General features: G+C 44.1%; 2 protein-coding genes across 2 annotated transcripts in view; both read right to left on the bottom strand.

Annotated features, from left to right (window-relative positions):
* SLC25A5 (solute carrier family 25 member 5) overlaps window positions 1-137 on the bottom strand; it is a 2,121-nt gene extending 1,984 nt beyond the window's left edge. Inside the window, exon 1 of the mRNA XM_026061048.1 lies at window positions 1-137. Within this exon, the coding sequence (XP_025916833.1) occupies window positions 1-71 (71 nt within the window). The 5' untranslated portion in view covers window positions 72-137.
* A 2,865-nt stretch (window positions 138-3,002) lies between these two features.
* SLC25A43 (solute carrier family 25 member 43) lies at window positions 3,003-21,718 on the bottom strand. Its single transcript, XM_026061030.1, has 5 exons — window positions 21,569-21,718; window positions 18,127-18,368; window positions 17,075-17,247; window positions 4,465-4,599; window positions 3,003-3,369 (listed from the first exon to the last, which is right to left on the bottom strand). Exons 2-5 carry the CDS (start codon window positions 18,359-18,361, stop codon window positions 3,166-3,168), a joined length of 747 nt encoding a protein of 248 aa, XP_025916815.1. The 5' UTR covers window positions 18,362-18,368; window positions 21,569-21,718; the 3' UTR covers window positions 3,003-3,165.
* Between the last annotated feature and the right edge of the window lie 6 nt (window positions 21,719-21,724).

The raw sequence follows: 21,724 nt of genomic DNA, 5'->3' as shown, positions 1-21,724 counted from the left end.
GTCTTGGAGATGGCGGCCGCCACCCCTCCGGCGAGGAAATCCTTGGCGAAGGACACGGCCGCATCGGTCATGGCGGGCGGCGGGCGAGGCGGCGGCGGGAGCGGACAGACGAGACGGACCGGGCCGAGCCAAGCCGATGCGGGAGGCGGCGCTGCGGGCGCGCAGACGAAATGGCCGCCTTATATAGGGGCGGCGGGAGGCCACGTGGGCGGGGGCGTGCCCCAGCGACGCGCCGCCGCGTCCCGCCCGCCCATTGGCTGCGGGCGCGGGGCGGGGCCGCCGCAGCGGGGCGGGGCGGGGGCAGCCGGCAGCCCCGGGGGGACCCACGCGCATCCAGCCCCCCGGGGGACGGGGCCAGGCAGCCCCCCGGGGGACGGGGCACAGCCGAGGGCGCCGCAGGGCCGGCAGCGAGGCCGTGGTTTGGGAGCAGCGACCCCGGAGCCCTCTAACGCCTCGGACACAGCGCACGCGGGGCAGGACCCGCCCTGACCCCCCCGTCGCGCCGCGCCGCGCCGCGCCGCGGGCAGGGTCTGCGCGCGGAGGCGGCCGCGGCGCTGCGGGCGCCGTGCGGGTCTGCGGCACCAAGCAGTCCGCCGCGCTGCTGCGGGCGGCCGCCGGAGATGGTCAGACACGTAACCGTCCCACATCAGCTGTCACCTGCGTTGTGTGGCTGCAGCCAACTTTCACCCCAAATCTCGCTTCACCTACCTGTGAGTCTTCTCTGCGCTTCAGCCGTGTTGTCTCGCTGCTCTTCGTGGTGGCACCGTTCACAGAGTCACACGCAATCACGCACTGTCCTCGTGGAAGCCAACGCTTGCACCACTTTACATTTTTATTGTAGTGATCCACTGCTGAAGCACTTTGTTTCAGTGCTGTGTTAAATACTGTACTGTTACTTTGGGGGATTTCACATGAGTGGATGTTATTACACAGTGCGGAGGCTTGGTTGATAAAAGCTTAATAAGTGATTTATAGGCCTTAGGAATACATTACAATACAAAGAAGGTGTCGTTAGCATATCAGAAACAAGTTAGAGGTAACTTTTTAACCCACTTAACTCCGATCAGGTCTGAATTGCTGAGCAAACACTCATATGCACCCATCACTAACGCTTTAAAATCTATATGGAAACACAACATTAGTAAAACACATGAGTATGCTTGGACCAGGTAAGGACACTCTTTAAGAAATCAGTTCCTTCCCAACTCTTTCTAGTAGTGACCCAAGTCACATTTCCTTATTCATGCATCCCAAATAAATCTCAGCATTATTGTCTGCATTGTGCAGACAGGGAAACTGAGGCACAGCAGCTTGATGAGAGAGTCAGTAGTACCTACAGCCTCGATTTGATGCATGAGCCCCAAGGTCTGCTCTCTACCGTCTTGATTTTTGCTATCACTGTCTGTATTTCTCTCTGAGAAGAAAACCAACACGAAGTGCCAGCACAGCAGAACTGAGCAAGCCTGTTACAGGGATGCTGCAAGACCTCAGCTGAAGGGTGCATCAACACTGAGAGTCTGGTGCAAGTCAGCCCTTACAATTAGGCCCAAATCCTTCCGCAAACCTCTCTCCACAGTCACACACTGCTCCCACAGTGGATCTGCCACTGCCTCATTTTGCTGCGACCCAGCCTAACCGAGCGGTTCACGGGATTTACTTATTTCCTCCCAGCAGGGCCGTTGCAAGCTGTGAAGGAAGAGCGTGGTGGGGAGAAGGGCCTGCAGCAGGCTTCGGGCCGGCGGGACATGCCACACAAGGTCCACGTGGGCCCACAGGGCCACAGAACTGTAAAGATTTTCTATCAGAAGGCACTAAAATGACGCAATTCCCTAGCTGTATTTCTGCAAACAAACCTCAGCAATACCTCTGGCCCTCTTTAAACGCCCACAGGCGAGACCCCCTTCCCCCTTTCGGAGAGCACAGGTCAGCATCACTATTCATATTCAGCTCTCCTTTGTCTAACAGAGCCCGAATGCGACACAAGGCAGTGAGGGGGCGCGTGGAGCGAGGGAGGCTCTGGAAGAGGTGACTGGGTGCAGCAGTGCACACAGAAAGTTTGTACTTTCTGTAGAAAATACAATGAGTTGCATTTACACAGGCAATAACCGAGTGGTGCTGCAGGGAGTTTTGTATCTACGGAAGTGCTGCGACTCCGAGACCACAACAGCTAAAGTGGAAAAGTCACTGGCTGTCTGCACAGTGCTATTCCACAGGCAAGGGCTGAGCAGCACACCAGGCCTGGGTCTGCACACAAGAACTAAGAAGTAGTTTAATATAAAAATAGAGCTTTAAGAACGAATACTGAAAAAACATCACAAGGTCTTGGCTCTGAAATATCTAACACATTTACGAACTGCATTTTTCAGGAAATATTTTGCTTAGAGCATTTCAGGAAAAACATTTTTTTGAACCTGAAATAATTCACCTACATGCAGTAACAGTGCAGGAGGAAGGGGGAAAGATTTTATAATATGCACTTAAGTTTTTCAGATTGTCATTCCAGTGTTTTAGAGTTCACTTCACATACTACAGTTCTCTTTTAGCAAAAGCACAGCTGCAGCTGCACGTTTTTATCTTTATGCCAAAGACTTATACTAAATTATTATTCTCAAGTAAGTCTCAAAAACTGAAAATGAGATTCTGGAGCGTGAACAAACTGGGGCTAGTTCTGCATCTGCAGAATGCCTTGTCCACATGGTATCACCAACAGAGATGTCAGTAGAAATGCTCACACATTGCGTGTATTCTAGTTTGTTTACAATTTTTTGCTGACATCATATCTCAGACTACTTCAAAAAAGGCATCTGAATTTTTCTAATATTTTGAAGATATAATTTGTACTCTCATCTCAGTTCTCTTGCTCTCTGCAAGTGGTTTTATCTTAAAAAGACTATTCAGCATTGAAAAGCACCTAAAATAAGCTCATTTCAAGTTCCAATAACACAGTGTTTTCAAACTAGTTGCATTTCTCCTCTTCAAGGTACAATTGATATTCATATTGCTTGTATCCATTCAGCAAATGAGATGCAAGATGTATTAATTCCTGATACTGGTGTTTCAATACTAAAACCATGTAATCTGAGATGCTGGTACCTGTAGTTCAGCATGTCTTTCTTGCAAAGCTGATGAAGAAAGGCAATCGTATCTGCAATGGACATTCTGATCTCAGTTTTCAAAAGCCGATTTCCTCGGCTCAAAGTTTTCTCTGCGGAGGAGCTTTAATTCCCTCAGTTCTTGCGGCTGTAAACTCTGATCCACTCCAGGAGTTAGTTTGTAACTTAAAGGAGATTCAATATAACCATTTCTGTACAGACAGACCCGCTTGCAGAATTCAAAGGTGCTGAACATTACACCGAAGTATGGGACGATCTGATACAAACAAACAAACATAACAATGCATGTTAGAATCACTAACAGTGTTCTTAGCTTAGATGCTTTTAAAAAGGAAACTTCTAGGGCTTCATGTTTGATCCAGTCTCTTAATAGAGCTGTGCTGATTTATATAAACTTAGAGTCTCACCTCAAATTAGGCTGGCACCTGCAGCATGCTAAAAGTAGGCGTTCACTATTTATACATAACTAATTATAGCGATATTGTAAGGAACAAGGATTGTGCTAGCCTGTAAATTAACACAACTTTTAAAATATCTAGGCAAATCCTAGTAACCTTAGCAAACCCTAATATGGAATTTGGGATTTATTCTGCATGCAGTAGAATGGCTGAACAATTTCTTTCTTCTGCCCCATGCAGAATCAGCAATTCTGGTGCTATGTGGCTTTATACTAGCCAAGGTAGGGCCAGGCAATCATCATCAACCATGCTGTTACTCTGTGACCACTCATCAGCTGACCTGCAGTAGGCAATCCTCATCCGCTGCACTGTAAAATGTATTTCTGTAAACTACCTTCTGTTTAGGCTATCAAGTTTTATTTCATGCTTTTAATTGGGTAAGTGTTGTAGTAGTAACTGATATGCATGTCCTCATAGTTCACTGCAAATAGCAGGTCAAAAGTATTAGCCTGGACTCCCATGGAAGTGGTTCATACTAGCGCAATTTTCTTTACAGCTAGGAAAAGCATGGCAAATTACTAGAGATCAGCTGAAAAGGAGAACTTGTGTAGCTGCTTTAAGTGGATCACTTGCAATCCATCATCCATACCCAGGCTTGTGGGTTAGCAGCACTCCCTTCTCTAAGGGCATTCAAATGAATTTGATGGAAGTAGTGACATCTAGAAGCCAAGCTTGCAGCTGGGGGAATATGACCAAACCTATGTTCTGGTTTAGAAAAATATTATAAAGCTGTTTTATAACCTGCCTGAGATAACACCAGTTCTGTCACAGACTCTGTCACCAATAAGCTGCTAATAAGTATGGAGAGAGGTCATATATGTTATAACCCCAGGCCTCTGGCAGCGTGTCTTGGCTAGTTCAGGGCAGTCTTTGGGATGAAAGCAAAACCTCACCTTGAGCAGACTGGGTGTGAGTCCGCTCCAAAGTCCGAGCACACCTTTGTTCTTCACAGTTTGCCGGAAACAGTCAGTCATGCCAGTAAAATGGACGTCAACTGCTCCGTAGTGGGGAAGCCAAGGGCTCTGTGCCTGTTCAAGAGACACCCAAGGGGATTTAGAACAAATAAAGGAAAAACAAAATAATGAAAAATAATTATTTCCTCCATTCTGGTAGGAAAGGAATGCTTTACTTTATGCCACGTTTCAACAGATTAATCTGGACTCTTTTGTCAACCTATCATGCTTTAATCAATTATACGTCAAAAGAATTAATTATTCCACCTTAAAATGCAATCAGCAAAGGGAGGGAATACACTCCCTGACAGGTAGGAGAAAGAAAGAGAGCAGTAATTGCACACAGCCCTGCCTTTTGTGTCACTTCACCACCAGCAATAAATCTCGTCCTTGCACAGACAAACCACCAGAAACGGAGCAGCAAGACACATCAGGCCCGAGTCTGCCGGCTGCTCGTGGCTGGGAGAGGTGTTTCCCATCATGGGCAGTGGAGCGCCTAAGAGAGGGAAGCCTGGGGTTTGCCCCAGACACCACAGCGCCTTCCTGTAATCCTGACCCAATTCTTGCAGCTCAGGCTGCGCCCACACTGCAGCGAGAAGGGCAAACCTACGCTACGGGCTGCGGGGTAACAGCACAGYGGCTGCAGAACAGCCCGGACCTCAGCACGGGCTGTCCAAGCCCACAAGGACTGTAGGGCAGCAGCTGGGGCCCGCGTGCCCGTACCTCTGCTATGCAGTTAGTTGATCCAGACAGATTAAAGTCAGTTTGGAGACATCTTGCTGGCCTGCAGCTACATTTCCAGCTGCAGCATAGGCAGCCTCTGTTCACATGGGGCAAGTGCAGTGGGTCATTTTCAATGACAAAATCCTTCCTTCGTTAATCTCCTACTGTCTTAGCACGGACAAGATAACCTGACCTTGAATAATCCCATCCTCATCCATCTATGCACATGCAGCCACAGGTTTATTTTGCATTGGCAAACCAGGGCTTGGCTCATACACATGGCAAGTGACACTTCTCCATCAGGAGTGTGAGGGGACCCCAGGACACACATTGATAACTTGCATGTGTAAGCTGGATCACGACAGGGCAGAAATTCAAAAAAAAATAGGACTTGTGCAGTTACCCAATTGGTGAATACGGATATCATTACCCTCTCACTGATCTAAAGCACCATGTGTCATAGCACCTTTCTTCTGCTTGGCCAAACTGACCCACGGCTTCTTAAAGGTGCTAAGCCTATGACAAGCCTCTTTTATAAACTGTCAACTGGCAGGACATTTGCTAGATGCCTCAGCTATAGCATTTCAAATACTTGGCAGCTTGGTTTAGATGGTGGAAATGAAAGCAGACCAAAACTGATGCTCCAGTATGTAAGAGGAGGTGGCAGTAAATTGGGTTTAATGCTGTTGTATTCCCTTGCATTACTGGTAAGTCCGCTGCTAAAATTTAAAGCCAAAAGAAAACAAACAAACACACACACACCCAAATCCACCCCAAACTAATTACATATGTCTTCTTTTATCTTGAATGTTTTTCCTCACATTTTTTGTGCATGAACATAGTGCATGTGATAAACTTCTGACTACAGGTAAAATCATACGGTTTCCTTCTGACAGGACTTTGGAAGTGATTTGAGGAGAGCAATCTGCAGCAGCCTGCATGGAGAGAGAAGGCAATGGACTTCCACCACACCCTGATCCGGTACCCTCTGGATCCCCTTTATCATGCCCTGGCTCTTTCATCCCAGGCAAGAGTAGGGTTGAGGATTTAATCCAAGGTCTTTTACACTTCAGGAGGAAAGAGCAGAAGCATTTGCTTCTGTTTGAACTTCCTCACCAGTGCACCTGACCCATAGCAGAGAGAGATCACATTTTGGGGGGAATAAGCAGTTTAATTGTTCTAATTGCTTTTCCCCTTTGTGCCTATGTTGACCTTGCTAACTCCACGGGGCTGTAGATCTTTCCATAACTGCTAACTGGGGTGCAAGCTCCCACAACCTCCTGTTCTGGGGTGCAGAGAGATGGACATTACTGGCTTTGTTATTTTGCAGTGTTACTGGCCCTGCCTTTACAGAAAGTTCAAGATAATGATGCTAGTCTGGTAGCCGATAATCATGCACACGTTCACTTCTGCTCAGCTGTCTGCTTGACTCTGTTACCTAAGGGGTGTGAGGGTTTAAAAAGCAATAGCTAAATCCAGCAGCAAGAAAGAGAGAAATCATTTTTCACGCCTTGAGAAACTCCTGCACAAAAACTCTCATGACTGTACTGTAAAAGACGCTGAGTGCTACCACCAAGACCTCAGGGACCAGTTCCACTGAGAATGGTGATACAAATACCAGGGATGCTTAGAAGAGTGCCTGGATGATGTAGGTACCCTTAAAAATGTACCAGCAGTCACAGGAGAGCTGGGCTCAAAGCACGGTTCTGCCTCTGGACTGTCAGGCAGGTTCCACCAGCCTTTTTGGTAAAGGGAGTTACAAGCAATCAAGCAGTGAAGAGGGACAGCTTTTTCAAATGCTTGAGGAAAGCAGAAATGCTGCTGAACATAAGATTCCCTTCCTTTTTCAAGTCTCTTTGTGATAGGCAGGGCTTGACCTGCAAGAATTAACCGCAGGAGTTTAACTTAATCCCCTTAGTTACTGTATATATATTGCAAAGGCACATATCAAAGAGTTTTGATTGCAGCACTCCTGCATACAACACAAATACAGGCTACAAGCACACTGCTGATTTCAGTAAGATTTTGCATGCAGCAAAAATATCCAGAAGAATGTTAAAAAGGTGCAGATAAGTCAAACCCCCAGATTTCTAATTTGCTCACAGACACTGATCTCTTAAGAGATTTACTGAAAGATTATTTATAGTAACATTCACCACGGCTACAGCCATTTTCAAGATTTCAGTCTGTGGGGTGAAGTATGCTTTGCTGACCTTTCTGCTGTACAGGAGCAGTTCGTTTCTAAGACCTTAGGCGCAGTATTTAAATAACAATTGTCCACAGAATCTCAGAATCACTTACTGTAAAAGGAAAAGTAAAAGGTATATCAGTGTGTAGTTAGCTAAAAATTCAGTCTTTTGGAACACAACTAAGCAAAGTTAGAATGTATTAATGAAATAAAAAAATTAAGAAGGTGTTTCACTGGCACTGTTTTTAATGAAAAAATGGTTGTGGGTTTTGGGTGGTTCTGCATCATCTAAGCATGCCTGCAATACTGAAATCCTTGCAGCTGCCTTACAGTGCAAGAGCCAGAAAATGGAACTAACCAAACAGATCAAACCAGTTTCTCTGCCCTGGTTTGGCAGAAAGCTAGTGTGACATACAAATCAAATGGCTAATCTCATATCAAAAAGATCGTGTTTACGACCGAGACGTTTCACACCATGCACCTCAGAGCAGCTTGAATCCCTTTGTTTTGACACCACTGAACACTACGGGCTGCTGAATGGAAACCTGTATGTTATGAACATTTTTAAGGACTTCCTTCCCCCTGCAGTTACGGCTGTCTCATGCTGCGGAAGGCTGGAGATACTGCACAGCTCACTGCACTGATAACACAGAGTGCCAAGCTGTTAATCACAGTAGCAGTGTGTGTAAGTTGCTAATCTTCTTTTTACTTCTGGTGGGTGATTAGTTCTCTAAATGATTAAAGCACATCAAATGCAGAATTAGTTTTATTTGCTCTCTCATAAACACAAGCACCCTTCTAGTACAGAGAGGCCACTGAATCTAGTCAATAACTGTGATACATCCCCAAAGTTAGCAGTCTGTTCTATTTTGACAATCCATACCCAAGAGATACAGTTATGTATGGACTGGGTAATAACCAGAAAACAACCTGCACTCTGGTTCACATCTTTTTTATATTAACAAGATATTTAAACAAGGGTGAAGTGTCAGGACAAAACTCTTTTCAAGGGAATAAAGTCAGTTGCTACCTGAAGACTCTTCAAACACCATCTCTCCTATGGTCTGCAGTATGAGGTGAACACCAGAACACCATAGTGCCATTCTGGGACGTAATTTTGCAGACCCTTTTAGAAGTTTCCCTTCTCTAGCCCCGAATGCCTACTCTCTGCCTCTTAGGATTGAAGGATGGATGTAGTTCATGGTAGTGAGAACAGTGCCCATCAAAAGATTGAGCATTTGAATCTTCCCAAGGTTTGCAGTAGCCCCACAGGGACAGCGGGATCCAGAGCCTGCAGCCATGGTGGCTGGGCCACTCGAGTCTGTGCCTAGAGCTTTGCAGATACGAAATCCCCACTTGCAATTCAGGGCATCTTGGTTTGTAACTACCTGAATTTCTGCTTAAGTTTACAGGTAGTCAGAGGCCAATTTGCAAATACCTCCCTCTCAGTTCAAGTGTTTTTTTCTCCCCTTTCTTGTTCATAAAATCCCTGCTGATACAAAGCTTTGCTATTTTTCAGCATGCAGTGCTATTGGCATGGGGAGTATGACAAATCAATTAACAGTGAATAGCTACCATAGCAAACAGGCTATTCTGATGGGCAGACATAATAAAATCACTTGTTACTTACAAGTGCTCTTTGTTATTTACAAATACAATAGATTTGGGTATCCTGCTCTTCTGATCAATTCTAAAAAAGCAAAGGAAGGCACTTTACAACACAGCTCAAGAGTTCACTCTCTTAATCTGGAATCTAAAATAAGAAGTCTTTACAGTCTGGGTTAATAAGGACACATCCAACAGGCTGACTATAGGTCAAAGGAATCTGAAGGACAAAGGCTACAGGTTTTCTCCAGGTAACTCCACTATGATCAACAGAAATTTCATTCAAGCAAAGACGGAAGGCTTAAAAGAATATTTCATTCCACTCAAATAAGAAACAATTAAAATGTAAGTAAGGATTAATATTGAAAAAAAMCCTCAAACATGCATAATCTTGTCCAAATCAACCCTTTCTCCCGTAGGACAGCCTGAAGTGGTAGCCACTGTCTTTCCTGTGTCAGTGGTTTAGTAATGCTGACTTACCCCTGGACTGGAACAGAGAGTCCAGCAAAGGCATTCAGGCATGTAGGAAGGTAAATGATGACGAGGTATTAGGAGGCAATTGTTTCCAGAGCACTACAGCAGAGCAGCTGACCTCCAGCTTCCTGCACTCCAGGAACATGTTGTCCTTTCCTCTGTAACCTGAACTGGGGCCAAATCCTTCTTGCCTTGCTGAAATCAATGGCACTGAGTGACCAAAATGGACGAGTTTAACTCGTAGCTTTAAGAAGGTTAGGGCCAGGCCTGTTATATCCTGTGACTTCATGGTTTGTCCCAGAATCTCTCCCTTGCTGCTGAACCTCAGCTTTCTTTGCTTTTAACACTTGTTGTATGAAGGTATCTTCAATACGGAATATAGAGGTCTTGCTCCTCAAGACAGTGCAAACCCCTTGCATGGACACTTCTGGGTGGTTTCAGACGATTCAGCTCAATCCTTACAAACAGGTACACCGTTTTCATGCACGTTAGCACTGGTTTATCTAATGGGGTGAGCCCTTAGGCAGGGCAAGCTTGGTCCCACACTCCACACTGTGAATAGCAACACTAGCTCCCACATCTCCTGCTGTCTGTGCAGCAATTGAGGCCAATGTTAATATTTCTACAGGACCAGGGCTTTACAATGGACCTACTTCCATTGGCCTTATGTGGATTAAGTACAGAATTATGCGAAATCAAAATAAATCTGATATAAAAGAAGAGAGTGTCCATGAAGTTTTAGCTCCTGCTTATGCAGTATTTTGCATAATTAATCATCTCATAAGTCACAGGAGCATCGTTCCAAACACAGACATGTTCCAAACTGATACAAGGCTCTCCTGTGTAACCGACAGAGGAGCAACGACGCTAGGAAATAACAGTGACAGCTGTCACTCTGGAGGCCTTACTGTTTCTCTGCTGAAGGTTTTGGTTGCGACAGTTGTGTCCGCACAGCAGTGTGCCCTAACTCATGTCAGGCCCTGTCAGCTGGGCTACTTTCCCTGTTTAAAGAGGTGAGTTGAGCTAACCCATCTTCTTTGCCCCAAAGAAGATTAGAGAGCTCTCACTCGTACTACACTGCTCACAGAGCCGCGGGAGCTACGAGAGGCCAGTGGTTACACTGTCACAAAGCAGACCTGACTGTTAGATCAGCCCAGTCTTGCTACTGATTTTTAATTTATGATTTTTGTCTTATCCAGCTTTTCAGTGGCACCGCTCAGTGTTTCAGCTCCATGGGCAGTCAGCCTCTGTGATTCTCTCCTGCGCAAAACCGGGGATCTAAGAGAAATGCCTCTGGGATTTGTTCAGACAGACAAGAGCTAATCCAAGCTGTCACAGAAGGCAAAACCTGCGTTACGCTCAGGTAGTTTTTGTCAGGCGTTATGTCCCGACTGGCCACTGTACTGAGTACTGACCAAAGCAGCCTCGTAGGCAGCAGTATAAAATATCTTAATAGCAACATCAACAAAATAATAAAAAATGCTGGTAGCTGAAAGCAATTAGGCTTAATGGAAAAGAGGAAGGAAATGATTTCACCAAAAATACACTCCAAAGTCTATCTTCTATCTGTAAATAATCAGAGAAGCCAAACTGGCCCAAGTTTAAGTACACCAGAATGGAGGATGCCGGCTGATGCCTGGCCCCAAGTGCCAAGGAAAATGAGATCATGGGAAGAAGGAGGCAGAAGAGGCAGATTGATAGAGCATCTTCTATCATTTTGCAGAAATACAGAAGAAGGGAAATACAATGTTTTTTGGGCAGTCTTCTAACAACAGTGCAAACACGTCAGGTGCATACCCTGAAGTGTCCTGTGACACATGAGAAGGCAACTGGACCTTGCACGCAGAACTCCTTTCTACCCCATCTCGGGGCAACGGAGGGTTGGAAGATGCCAGGATCTTTTCATGTGTATGGAAACAGAACTGCACAGTCCAACTCCAACGGAAATACACAGGCTGGGGTGCACAAACGAACAGGATGGGACTGATCAGAAAGGACCGCTTGGTGAGCCCTTTCCTTGGTAAAAATACAATGTTTTATGTAATCCATTTTACACAGTATGTTAATGTAACAACTAGCCCCATGAGCACAACAAGTACTAACATGAGCTTCCTATGAATTTGCCCCTCATGGCTGACTGAGCCGTGTATTGGAAGGTGCAAGCTCGGACTGGAATTTTTCTTGTGTCTGGCACATTACAAACTCTCTTCCCCAAATAGGTTCTCTAGTGCCAGTTTATGTAAGACCTCACACTGCAGACTCCCTCTCAGCCAGAATAATTCTGCAGTTTCTTCTCTATCTGAGAACTTGTTTCACAAAACTTGAAGGAACTTAATATCTCTGAATCCTCTGCTTCTCTGTCAAATTTAGCTGAAGTTGGCAGCAGGATCAAAAGTTATTGGGAGCCAGGACAGACAGACAGCTAGCAACCACATAAACCTTACTTCCAGATAAAATCAGATTGAAAGCAGTCATACTGCTCATTATTTGCTTCCACACTGTGGAATCTGCCACTCTGTGTAGTCAAACGGCTTCACTGCTGAAAGTCTTCAAAACTCAGGCTCCCATGAAGTTCTCTAATAAAAGGTCCCTGCACAATTTCAGAGCCCATATGTTTTTGAGATGGTGTGTGAACCACATGACCCAAAAAGGATTTCTTATTTTTAAACGGGGTCATGACTCTAATAACTTCCATATTCCCAGCTGACAAGAACACAAATTTCACAAACAGCAGGGACACCGCAGCATGGGAGCTTTCAGAGGCTGCCACGCCAGCACTGCTGATCATCTCCCATGATGGAGCACTCTCTGCAAGTTGCTCGTGTTGAAGCAACACTGAAGCAGTCTCCTCATTTCAGCAGGGAGGAGGTGCTTTTCTAATGAACATACATAATTTTCTTTTCCAAAGCTTTGTTTATAGCCCAGCCACTGCATTTTTGCTAGACTGACTTTTATCATGCAAAAAATATAGCCAGGAGACTGCTTTTTAACAGAGATTTAAATATCGCCTTTARCTGACTTCAGACTAGAAATGTGCCAACAGAGCACAAGAATGAATTTACTTTAAGCAGGCTACTTCACAGAGGGAATGACTGCTCCGTTTTCTCAAGGTTACTGAGAACACATAACATTTGCATCATTTACAACAAATTTCACACTTGCAGAGCATCTTGTGTCTCAAAGAACCAAAAAACCCCAAACCCACACTGCAGATTGATAGGCAGCCTCAGCCTAACTCATTTCATCACTAAAAAACCGCCACTTTGTGGGTGATGCATGACAACAGTCCACACTAACAAAGAACAGAGTGCCCGTTTGCTCATGGCAGGGGAGGGAATACACAGCCTGGATTTTAAAACAGAAATATCAGACACTACTGAACAACATATTCCCCTGAGAGATGTCTTCACAACGTAAGGATGCTGTGCAGTCAGCACCAAAAATACGCTGGATCCAGCAGTAAGCAGAAGTATGCTTATTCTAGATTACAAGGGTTTGATGGTAAAGCTATCCCTGAGTAGCATTTACTGGCAAGGAAGAGTTTCAGCTAGTTTTAGTTACACCAATTAAAATAAATTATACCAGCAAAATATGAGCACAGGAGTGAGCCTCTGCAAACATAGCTACAGTTTGTTCATGTAAGGAGGTGAGGACTATCTGTGCAGTAGACTAAGCAGCTGTGAAATTTTAGAGCCATTTTTGTATATTTTGCCTTACAAAACTGTCAAATTCACATGTCAATTTGGAACGAAGGCTAAGAAGTTCCCAGCCCTGGAGTATCTGAGCCTACCACTGAGGGTCACATGCCAAAAGGGAAATGCCAAACTTGAGTGTTGGGTCTGCACTGACCACTTGTATGTTTATAGATTTCCAGTTCTGCACCAAGCCTAGGTTCAGTGTCAAGCTAGTTATAATCTTCTGCACGGCATACAACAGCCCCAAATTCATCTTCCCTTGCTGAAATGCCAGGGCAGACCTATGAAGCTCATCACAGGCAAAAAGATGATGTGGGAAAGTAGAAGCATATTGCCAGTGTTTCCCTTAGATCCACACTCCTTTATAGTCAGATAATTCCCCACTAAAGGTAAAAAGAGAGCATTCTTGTATGCATAAATCTGCGAGGTAAAAGTGCAGTACTTGAATACTGCTTAGACATTGGGTTGAACAAAGAACATAATATTGTGAATGAGGAAGGAAAGCCAAGAATAACAAGCAGCTAGAAGGATATAAAAGCTGATATAGCATGAAAGTGAGTCAAGAAAGCATTTAATATAGAATATCCCTTTGAACAACCCTCTCCTTCACTAATCCCCTTCTATAGATGCACAACAAAAGCCATATGTCCATGCCAAAACATGCATACAGTACCTCTCCATTCGCTAACATGCCAATCAGGAGCAAAGTGAAAAAAGGAAGACAAAGGAATAAGATTAGGAAAAATCACAACAAAGAGGACTCACATATGTGTTAAGATTCATTCATGTTAATTAATAATTTTTAAAGAAACCCATTCAAGTATATTTAGCAAACACAGCATTTTTGTAAAAAAATGTAAACGTGATAAAGATAATACTAATATCAGACGGAGAAGAAGCCATGGTTACAGAATAAATGTGACATCATAAATCATCACCAAAATACAGAGGAAGAATTGTTCACTGACAGTTAACTCCTACTCCCACAGATGTCAATGACAGAAGCTGCTGACATCAGAAGTGTAGGATTCAGCTATGTAAAATGAGAAAGCATGGAACAAAGTGATTATGACAGAAGTTAGAAATAACACCTTACCCCTCCTCTTGCAGCAGAATTTATTTTCTAGTCTATGTAAACATATTGTCAAGTAAATGTATATTCAAGTATTGTCTAGATGAGGAGATGAATGCAGCTAACTTGTCCAAGGCTGCCCAGCACGTCTGGCAAAGATCTGGATCTGGGTGTTCTGATCTCAGGCCTGTACTCAATCCTGGGATCAGAGAAGACTGCTTTGTGACCTAGTTTCTCAGTTTTGAAGCTCCTGGGACTGCCTTACAACTCCCTAGTTCATTACCAACAGGTTCACAGGAAGAAAATTCTTTGGCAATATACCATCTCCATCTGTCAGATCAGTGGGATGGAAGGGAGAGAAGCAGGAGGATTTATACTGACCTCGACAACATTCTGGGTTCCTCTTCACTCACCAAACTCGCGTCCAGAGCTTCAAARCAAAGCCAGCACTTCCCCACGTGCACTGCAGTGCACTCACACTGGATTAAAGGCTTCAGCAGACCCCTCTTTTTACTACCTAACAAAATGAATCACTAAATGGAGGCTCATCAGAAGAAGACAGCTAAGAAAAAAAAAAAATCTGTGGTCAATGGTATCTGGTCCTGTGTTTTCTACAGAACACTGAGATGTCTTGAAGCTCTGTTTTCTCCTTCTTTACTCTCTTTCTTTCTAGGTCCCTTAGCATGATACCCATTCTGGTGCTATCCTTTCTCTCTTCTGACAACCACCCTGTGAACTGAACATCCCATTCTGCCTTCAGAGCACCCTCAGCCACCACGTCCACAGAATCTGTTCCCACAGCAAACCACAGTGCCTTCAACAGGAGGTTAAACAGGCCAGCAAGTGAACGCAGTGCAGGGCTGATCCCTGCAAAGCTGGGCCATACCCTAATGATAACAGTGAAAAACAGACTTCTTGGATTACCTTACATGAGTTCCAGCAAGCCCTCAATATCAGCTTGCATGGGATCTTCAAGAGGTTTCATTTGTGGACAAGCCTCCACAAATTACCTCATTTCCAATACCAAACCAAGAGTTATGGGTTTTTTTTATACCTATGCAGCTATTTCTTCTGAAATACCCTTGTCTTCTCCTATGCCTTCAGGATAAATTACTCAACAGGGTCTCTCCATGCTTGGGAAATCACTATGCAATTGTTGCAATGCATCTACGGAGAAAAAAAAACCTCTATGTTTAGTCTTTTTGCCTTCCAGAATAATTTTTCCGTAGATCCACTTCCTACACTTTTGGGCAATAAATCCAGTCCCCTTCTTATTTTAGAAGCCCCAGTCAGACGTTTTAAGCATCCCATTGGTGAAACAGCACAGCCTAGTGGCAGGAAAACGAAAAATGGGCTTGTTTCATGTGTTCACTTACTCAGCCAGACAAACCTGGACGCAGGGCTTTACAACATTGCATCGGTTACTGCTGAAAGTTACTTTTGAACTGATTACAAAAACCAAATATCTAAAAACTGATGTAGTGAAATTAAGCAATTAAAAGGGAAACACCATAGTAAATGTATTTCTTTGCTTTATTCTTTAGGGTAACAGTGTTGCTGTGAGCCTAAGGATATAAAGAAAAGGAGGACTTGTAACAAGAAGTAATTGCTTTTTTTAGACCAACTGATATAGCTGGAAGAAGATTCAGATTTACGTGCTCAGAATTCCTTCATCACCTAAGACAGTTTATGAGATACCTGATGAAAGAGCTCAGCCCAAAGCATGACCTCCCACCTCCAGCTACATGAGTTGGTCTAATACAAGACATTTCTTCTCCTTAGCTTAGGTCCTGTGTTACCATCTGAACAGAGGGCAATGAATGGCTGCTTCTGTGCCACTGGGTTTGAGCTCTGTCTGGAAAGGAGAACCCTGGGAGCAGGAGAGGGGAATTCAGAGTTTCCCTGACCTTTTGCTACCTTGAGACTTATCAACCAGGCTGTCACTTGATGGAGAGATCTATAATGCTACCACAGCAAATGATGACTGCTTTTTGGATGCGATCACAAAAGGTTCCCATAAACCCGCTGCCCCATCAACTGGGCTGAAAGAACTAATTCATGTGCCACAGCCAGAGAGCAGTCAGCTATTCACTGCTGATGAAGTTTTAATGAAAACAAGACAACATGAAATGAATTATGTCAATAAGATGGAAGCTGTGGGGTGTTCTTTTTTTTAAATCATTATTACTAATCTTTCAGGAGAAAGAAGCAGCAAAATTATATATAATGATGTAGTAACTCTAACAGTGCTGATGCTCCAGCAAAGCGGCAGTACCAGCAACTGGAAAGTTGCCCATTAACCAGAGCAGTCAGAAATAAGACTGAGGATAGTTTTGACCTGCAGAATTAATAACTGTTGTGCAAGTTTCCTGTGGCTGCCAGTACGCAAATCAGGCATAAACAGCAGACACAAAAACCCTGGTGATGACAGGGATCTCTTTCACCCAGCCTACCACCAAGGGGACAGAGCGCCTGCATGTCACAGAACATTTGCCAGTTCTCAACTGTGAGGATCTGATGGAGTTGCTATGAAGAGGAGGAGAAATAAAGCTGAAGACACAGAGTCCAAGACAAAATATACATCCCATGATAGTACTTGARCCCATATTAAAAACACAACAGCACGCTTGTAGCAATGAATTTTCAGATATTAACAAAAAATAAAATTAAATTAAAAAATCAAAGCCTCTGTAGTCCACTGGTAAGAGAAACAGAGCAGAAGTCATGATCATCTGGCTAGTCTTGCCCCACAAGCACATATAACAAAGTACTAGTAACAAGGATGCTCTGTACCTGCATCTTCCTCTTTACAGTCTCAAAGGGGAAAGAAAGTGTCTGTGCCACACCAGCTGCTACACAGCCATTTATAAAGTTTTGAAGAGGAGTGAAATGAATTATGGGTTCTTGCCAGATTTTGTCCAGATTGATGTAAACAAAGAATGAGCCAGCAGAAAATGGGATAGCACCTAGAAAGCAAACCAGACAGAGAAGGTTTACATGAGCACGCAGCGCTATAAGAAAGCAGGTGCTCATCACATAACCTAAACAGATGGCATGAACCAGTGCCAGTTTACACCTTGCATTGCTCAAACCAGACCAACACATAGAAGAACTTTACTTTTTGGCCATTGGTTTACCATCAAAACCCCATATTTCAGCATCTAGTCAAGGTTCTTATATTTGCAAATTAAAATTTGCATTTTTGGTCAGAATTTCTTACTGCTTTGGTCTTATGACAGGTCACAGTTTTCTCCAGCCCAACCCAATCCTAGCAGTTGTACAGGTAAATAGAGCTGCATCCACAGTCAAGCTGATGAGGGATGCTTCTGTCCTCTCTTGCTTGTTTCATGCTCTCGTCAATTTTATAGTGGAATTATACATTACTACGTATTTTTTAAAAAGCTATAGAGAGTAAATAAATAATTAAAAAGTCACTTCAAGTAAAGAGAGAAAACTGCATAATTTTTCACCTTTCACATCACTTATATGTTACTGCTTACACTGGTTTCACTAAACAGCCAGGGAGACACTCTTGTGCCTAGTAGTTAGAAGCTTTTTTTCTCTTTATAAGAGTTGAACAGAGGAAATCCTGCATCTGAGTACAACTAGATCATCTATAAAAGATGGACAAGAGTATTTTGTTGAACTCTTAAGCATACACAAATGTTAAGCACTCAGTCATAATTTGAAGCAATACAGTTGCAGCAAGGGTAAGTAGTATTGTCATGCTTTGTAAATCTACGACATTACTATTCACTTTTTAAACCGAACACATGCATTACATAATTGCAATAAACAATGTGCAATGATGCCCAAAAATGTGATTTTCCTCATTACTATTTTACCTAATATAGCCGGTGACACACCATGGTAGAGTGCAAGAAATCCTTCTTGATGATTAATTTTGCAAAAAGCATGAAGAATCCCTTTGTAAGATGGTTCCAGTCGGTTCTGCACAATGAGTCGTGTCTTAATTACATCAGTAGGGTAAGTCACTACGGTTGCAACCATGCCAGCCAGACTTCCTGCTGTGATGGCTCTCCAATGGGAAACATGACCCAACTCATCCGTGAAAAGCATAACAAGCCTAGAATAAACACATATAAGAGGTACTATTAATCACAGTACCAAAAAAAAAAGGAAAAAACAAAAAACAAAGGCAGATAATTCTTGATGTAACTGTTCTGCTCTTCTCCACAAACTTCTTCAGCAGTAAGACTTGAACTTTCAGCATGTACTTTATCCAAGAACCTCGTTATACTGTATAACACCGTACAAGCATCAGAACCTCTGTGAAACAGAGCAGGTGGACGTGCAAACACAAGCACAGTCGGAATGACTTGGCTAAGAGCCTGGAGAGATTTGGGCACTGAACACAGGGTAAATCCWCTCTGCAGTGAAGTGCAGAAATGCAAAAGTTACAGTTAACAGCTAGGTCAGTGACTGGAATACAGAAGCCCGCAAATGCAATTTACTTTGCTTTTAGTGTTACTGAGCTAAAATACTTCCTGTACCTGAACTAGCTTTTTTAGAGGCAGCTGGCATATCTCTACCCGCAGCGCAGTTCACAGCACTGACTGAACTCACACAGCCTGATTTCCAGTACCTTGCTGGAGGTCTAGAGCACCAATTCAACAACAAAAAAATCTTCAAATATTTGGAGACTATTTGTTCAAATGATTTACTTGTTTGCTTCCCTTTAAGAGATTTTTACTTTAAAGCCATTTTAGTCTGTAGAATCCTCATTTATATTTCCACTTACAAGATGAAAATCATCATAACTTAAAAATACCAGCAAGAAATGCTCTGACAATCAGAGACATTGGCCCAGTCTTCTACAAGGCCTTCCTCTAGTCAAAATAATCATACAAGAACTACATAGATAAGTTCATCACAGCCCTTTTGAGGGGCTGAACTGAACTGAACATTCCTCTGTTCATTATTTTAGAACAGGAGGGCCCACAGGGCCCTTTCCTAGAGAAGACTTATGTGCAGGCACTGCTATGCTCTGGAGGATAAATCTTAATTGAATTTACTGAGTAAAGCGTAGAGTTTTAAAGGCTAACCTACAACTCATCCATTTGTGATTCACAGAAAGACTTTTCCATATATGACTCCTAAATCAGTGAGAAGTGTCATGGAGGCAGCAAAAAGCAAGCAAAGAGTTGAGAGGAGAATCTCAGCAGGTAAAGAAATCTACTATCTATTTCTGAAACATTAGCTAAACTGCCTAAAGAGCAGATACACATTTGGCTACACAGTGTTAAACCATCTAGAACAAAATAATTTGCAAAGATTTACATGTCACTTCTTGCTCGGCTGATGTTTCTTCGCATCCAAGTGTGCATTTTCTACTGCATGACAGATCCCTGCATCTACTTGCCCTGTGCCCTGCACAGGGTGCAAAGCAGAAACACCAGGCAAGCAGAAGCAAAAAGTGCATAATTTTTTTTGTACTAAGTGTCTTACTTAGTCCCTAGAGTCAACAGGGCTTGATTTTTCTGTGTGGGGGGGGTGTCTCTGAGCTCTACCCAGATAACATTTAAAACTGGCAAGGAAAGACAGCCTACAGGCAGTAACCACAGGAGGAGGAGTGCAAAGTCAGCTAAACTCCATCCCTGCCACAGCCAGCTTGGCTCCCTCTATGCTGCCTTTCCGGGGTCTGCTAACTTTCTCATCATCCCACATCTTTCTGCGGTTAACATTACCATTTATATAAGTTACAGTGTAACACTTCTCTTTTTGTGTTTCCTGCCTTTGTATACAAATCTTCCTCTAGGAAAAAAAAATGCAAATAACAAATCAGGTAATATGTGTAAGTAGCTTTTACTTAATTTTCCTGGTAGACTACTTCTACCTGCAACTCAAAGAACTCATTGAGCAAACTAGAGACATAAACCATAGCCTTGCAAAGGGAATGCAGAGTGTTTCAAGTCGAAGAAACAATCAAGTTATTTTGCTCAAAATTCATTGCTCAAAATCAGCTGCTATAGGCTCGTGCAACACTGACTCTTTGGGGAAGTTCAAGTAAGTATACTTAAACTACCATTTCTGCCTCCACACTGTTGTTTTCTCTACCCTTTTTTGACCACTGTACTTATTACAAGCAGACACAACAAAGCTTCCTGATTCCAAGACAGCCTTGTCTACCATTGCCTGAGTGGCGCAGGCAGCGCTGGGAAAACGCCTCTTGCTTGGCCGCACGAATGACCAACCCTTCAGCAGGGTGTGCAGCGTCAGCCCGGGCGAGAGCCGCCGCCGGCCTGATTGGCCAGCGCAGGCTGAGCCCACGCTTCTCCCCACCCAGCACAGCCCACGAACTGGAATAACCCATCTCCCAGCTCGGCAGAAATGTCAAGAGCACACCATGCACACAGCTGACCTTAAAAAAAAAAAAAAAGAAAGAAGAAGAAGAAAACACAACCCCCCAAACTGGCAGAACACACTGGTGCGTGCAAACAGTCAAGCCATCCTTTCAAAGCCTAAAAAATACCAGCAGCAAAAAGCGAATTCTAGACAAACAGTGCGGGTGGGCAGAACAGCATTGCTCCCCATTGATCAGACAGTCCTGCTGCAGTCATTCCAGTGTTTACATTAATCGAATGGCTGGGTATTATCCAAAAAGGAGATTTTAAAACAAATAATGTCATATATCAACTTCAATATTACYAAAATAGCACAACAGCAGCTGCGCAACAACAGGAAAAAAGATTTGAATCATGATTTTGTTATGCTGTTCTTTCCTTGAATACAGACACATTTGATATAATTGCTTGAAAAATCATAAGCGAATAAAACGAATGGGTTGCAAAGAACAGCTGCCACAGTCACATTTGTAGACAGCATTGTAACTTCATTTCTGGAGGAATCTCTGGCGGAGCGGAAGAGATTTAAGGCACTATCACGCTTTCATCATTTGAAGTAAACACACGATGTTACATGCAGTTGCTAGAACGCCGGCAGCAAGAGGTACTATGCTCCCCATAACCTAAATAAATGAAAGAGCGAAGTCAGTAGCCAGGGTTCGTGTCTCTGGAAAGAGGGGGGACACAACGAACTTGAAGCCAGAGCCAAGCCGCAGACTAACAATATACATACATACATACATACATATACACACACACACACATATATAACGAAGGTTCTCAGCTCCCTTCCCTCTTCTTTTCGGGTGGAACTGAAAGAAAGAAGCGAGGGCGCAGCCCCGCTGCTCCGAGGAGCCGGTCGCCCGGTGCGCCGGGGCCGGGGCCGGGGCCGCTCCGGCGACGGCGCCGGGGCCTCGCTTACCGGCGGGAGGCGGCGAGCTGCAGCGCGCTGTAGGGGAAGAGGCGGAGGCAGGCGGTGAGGTTGCCCTTCCAGAGGGCCCGCGGGCCCTCGGCGCGGCACAGGCAGCGCCCGGCGCCGCGCAGCCCCCGCCGGCAGTGCCAGGTGCCCACCTGCGCC

This window comes from Apteryx rowi, unplaced genomic scaffold (assembly GCF_003343035.1).
Source record: "Apteryx rowi isolate R43461 unplaced genomic scaffold, aptRow1 scaffold_174, whole genome shotgun sequence".
NCBI lineage: Eukaryota > Metazoa > Chordata > Aves > Apterygiformes > Apterygidae > Apteryx > Apteryx rowi.
The sequence above is the reverse complement of the archived record's forward strand: the minus strand, read 5'-3'. Positions and strand labels throughout refer to the sequence as shown.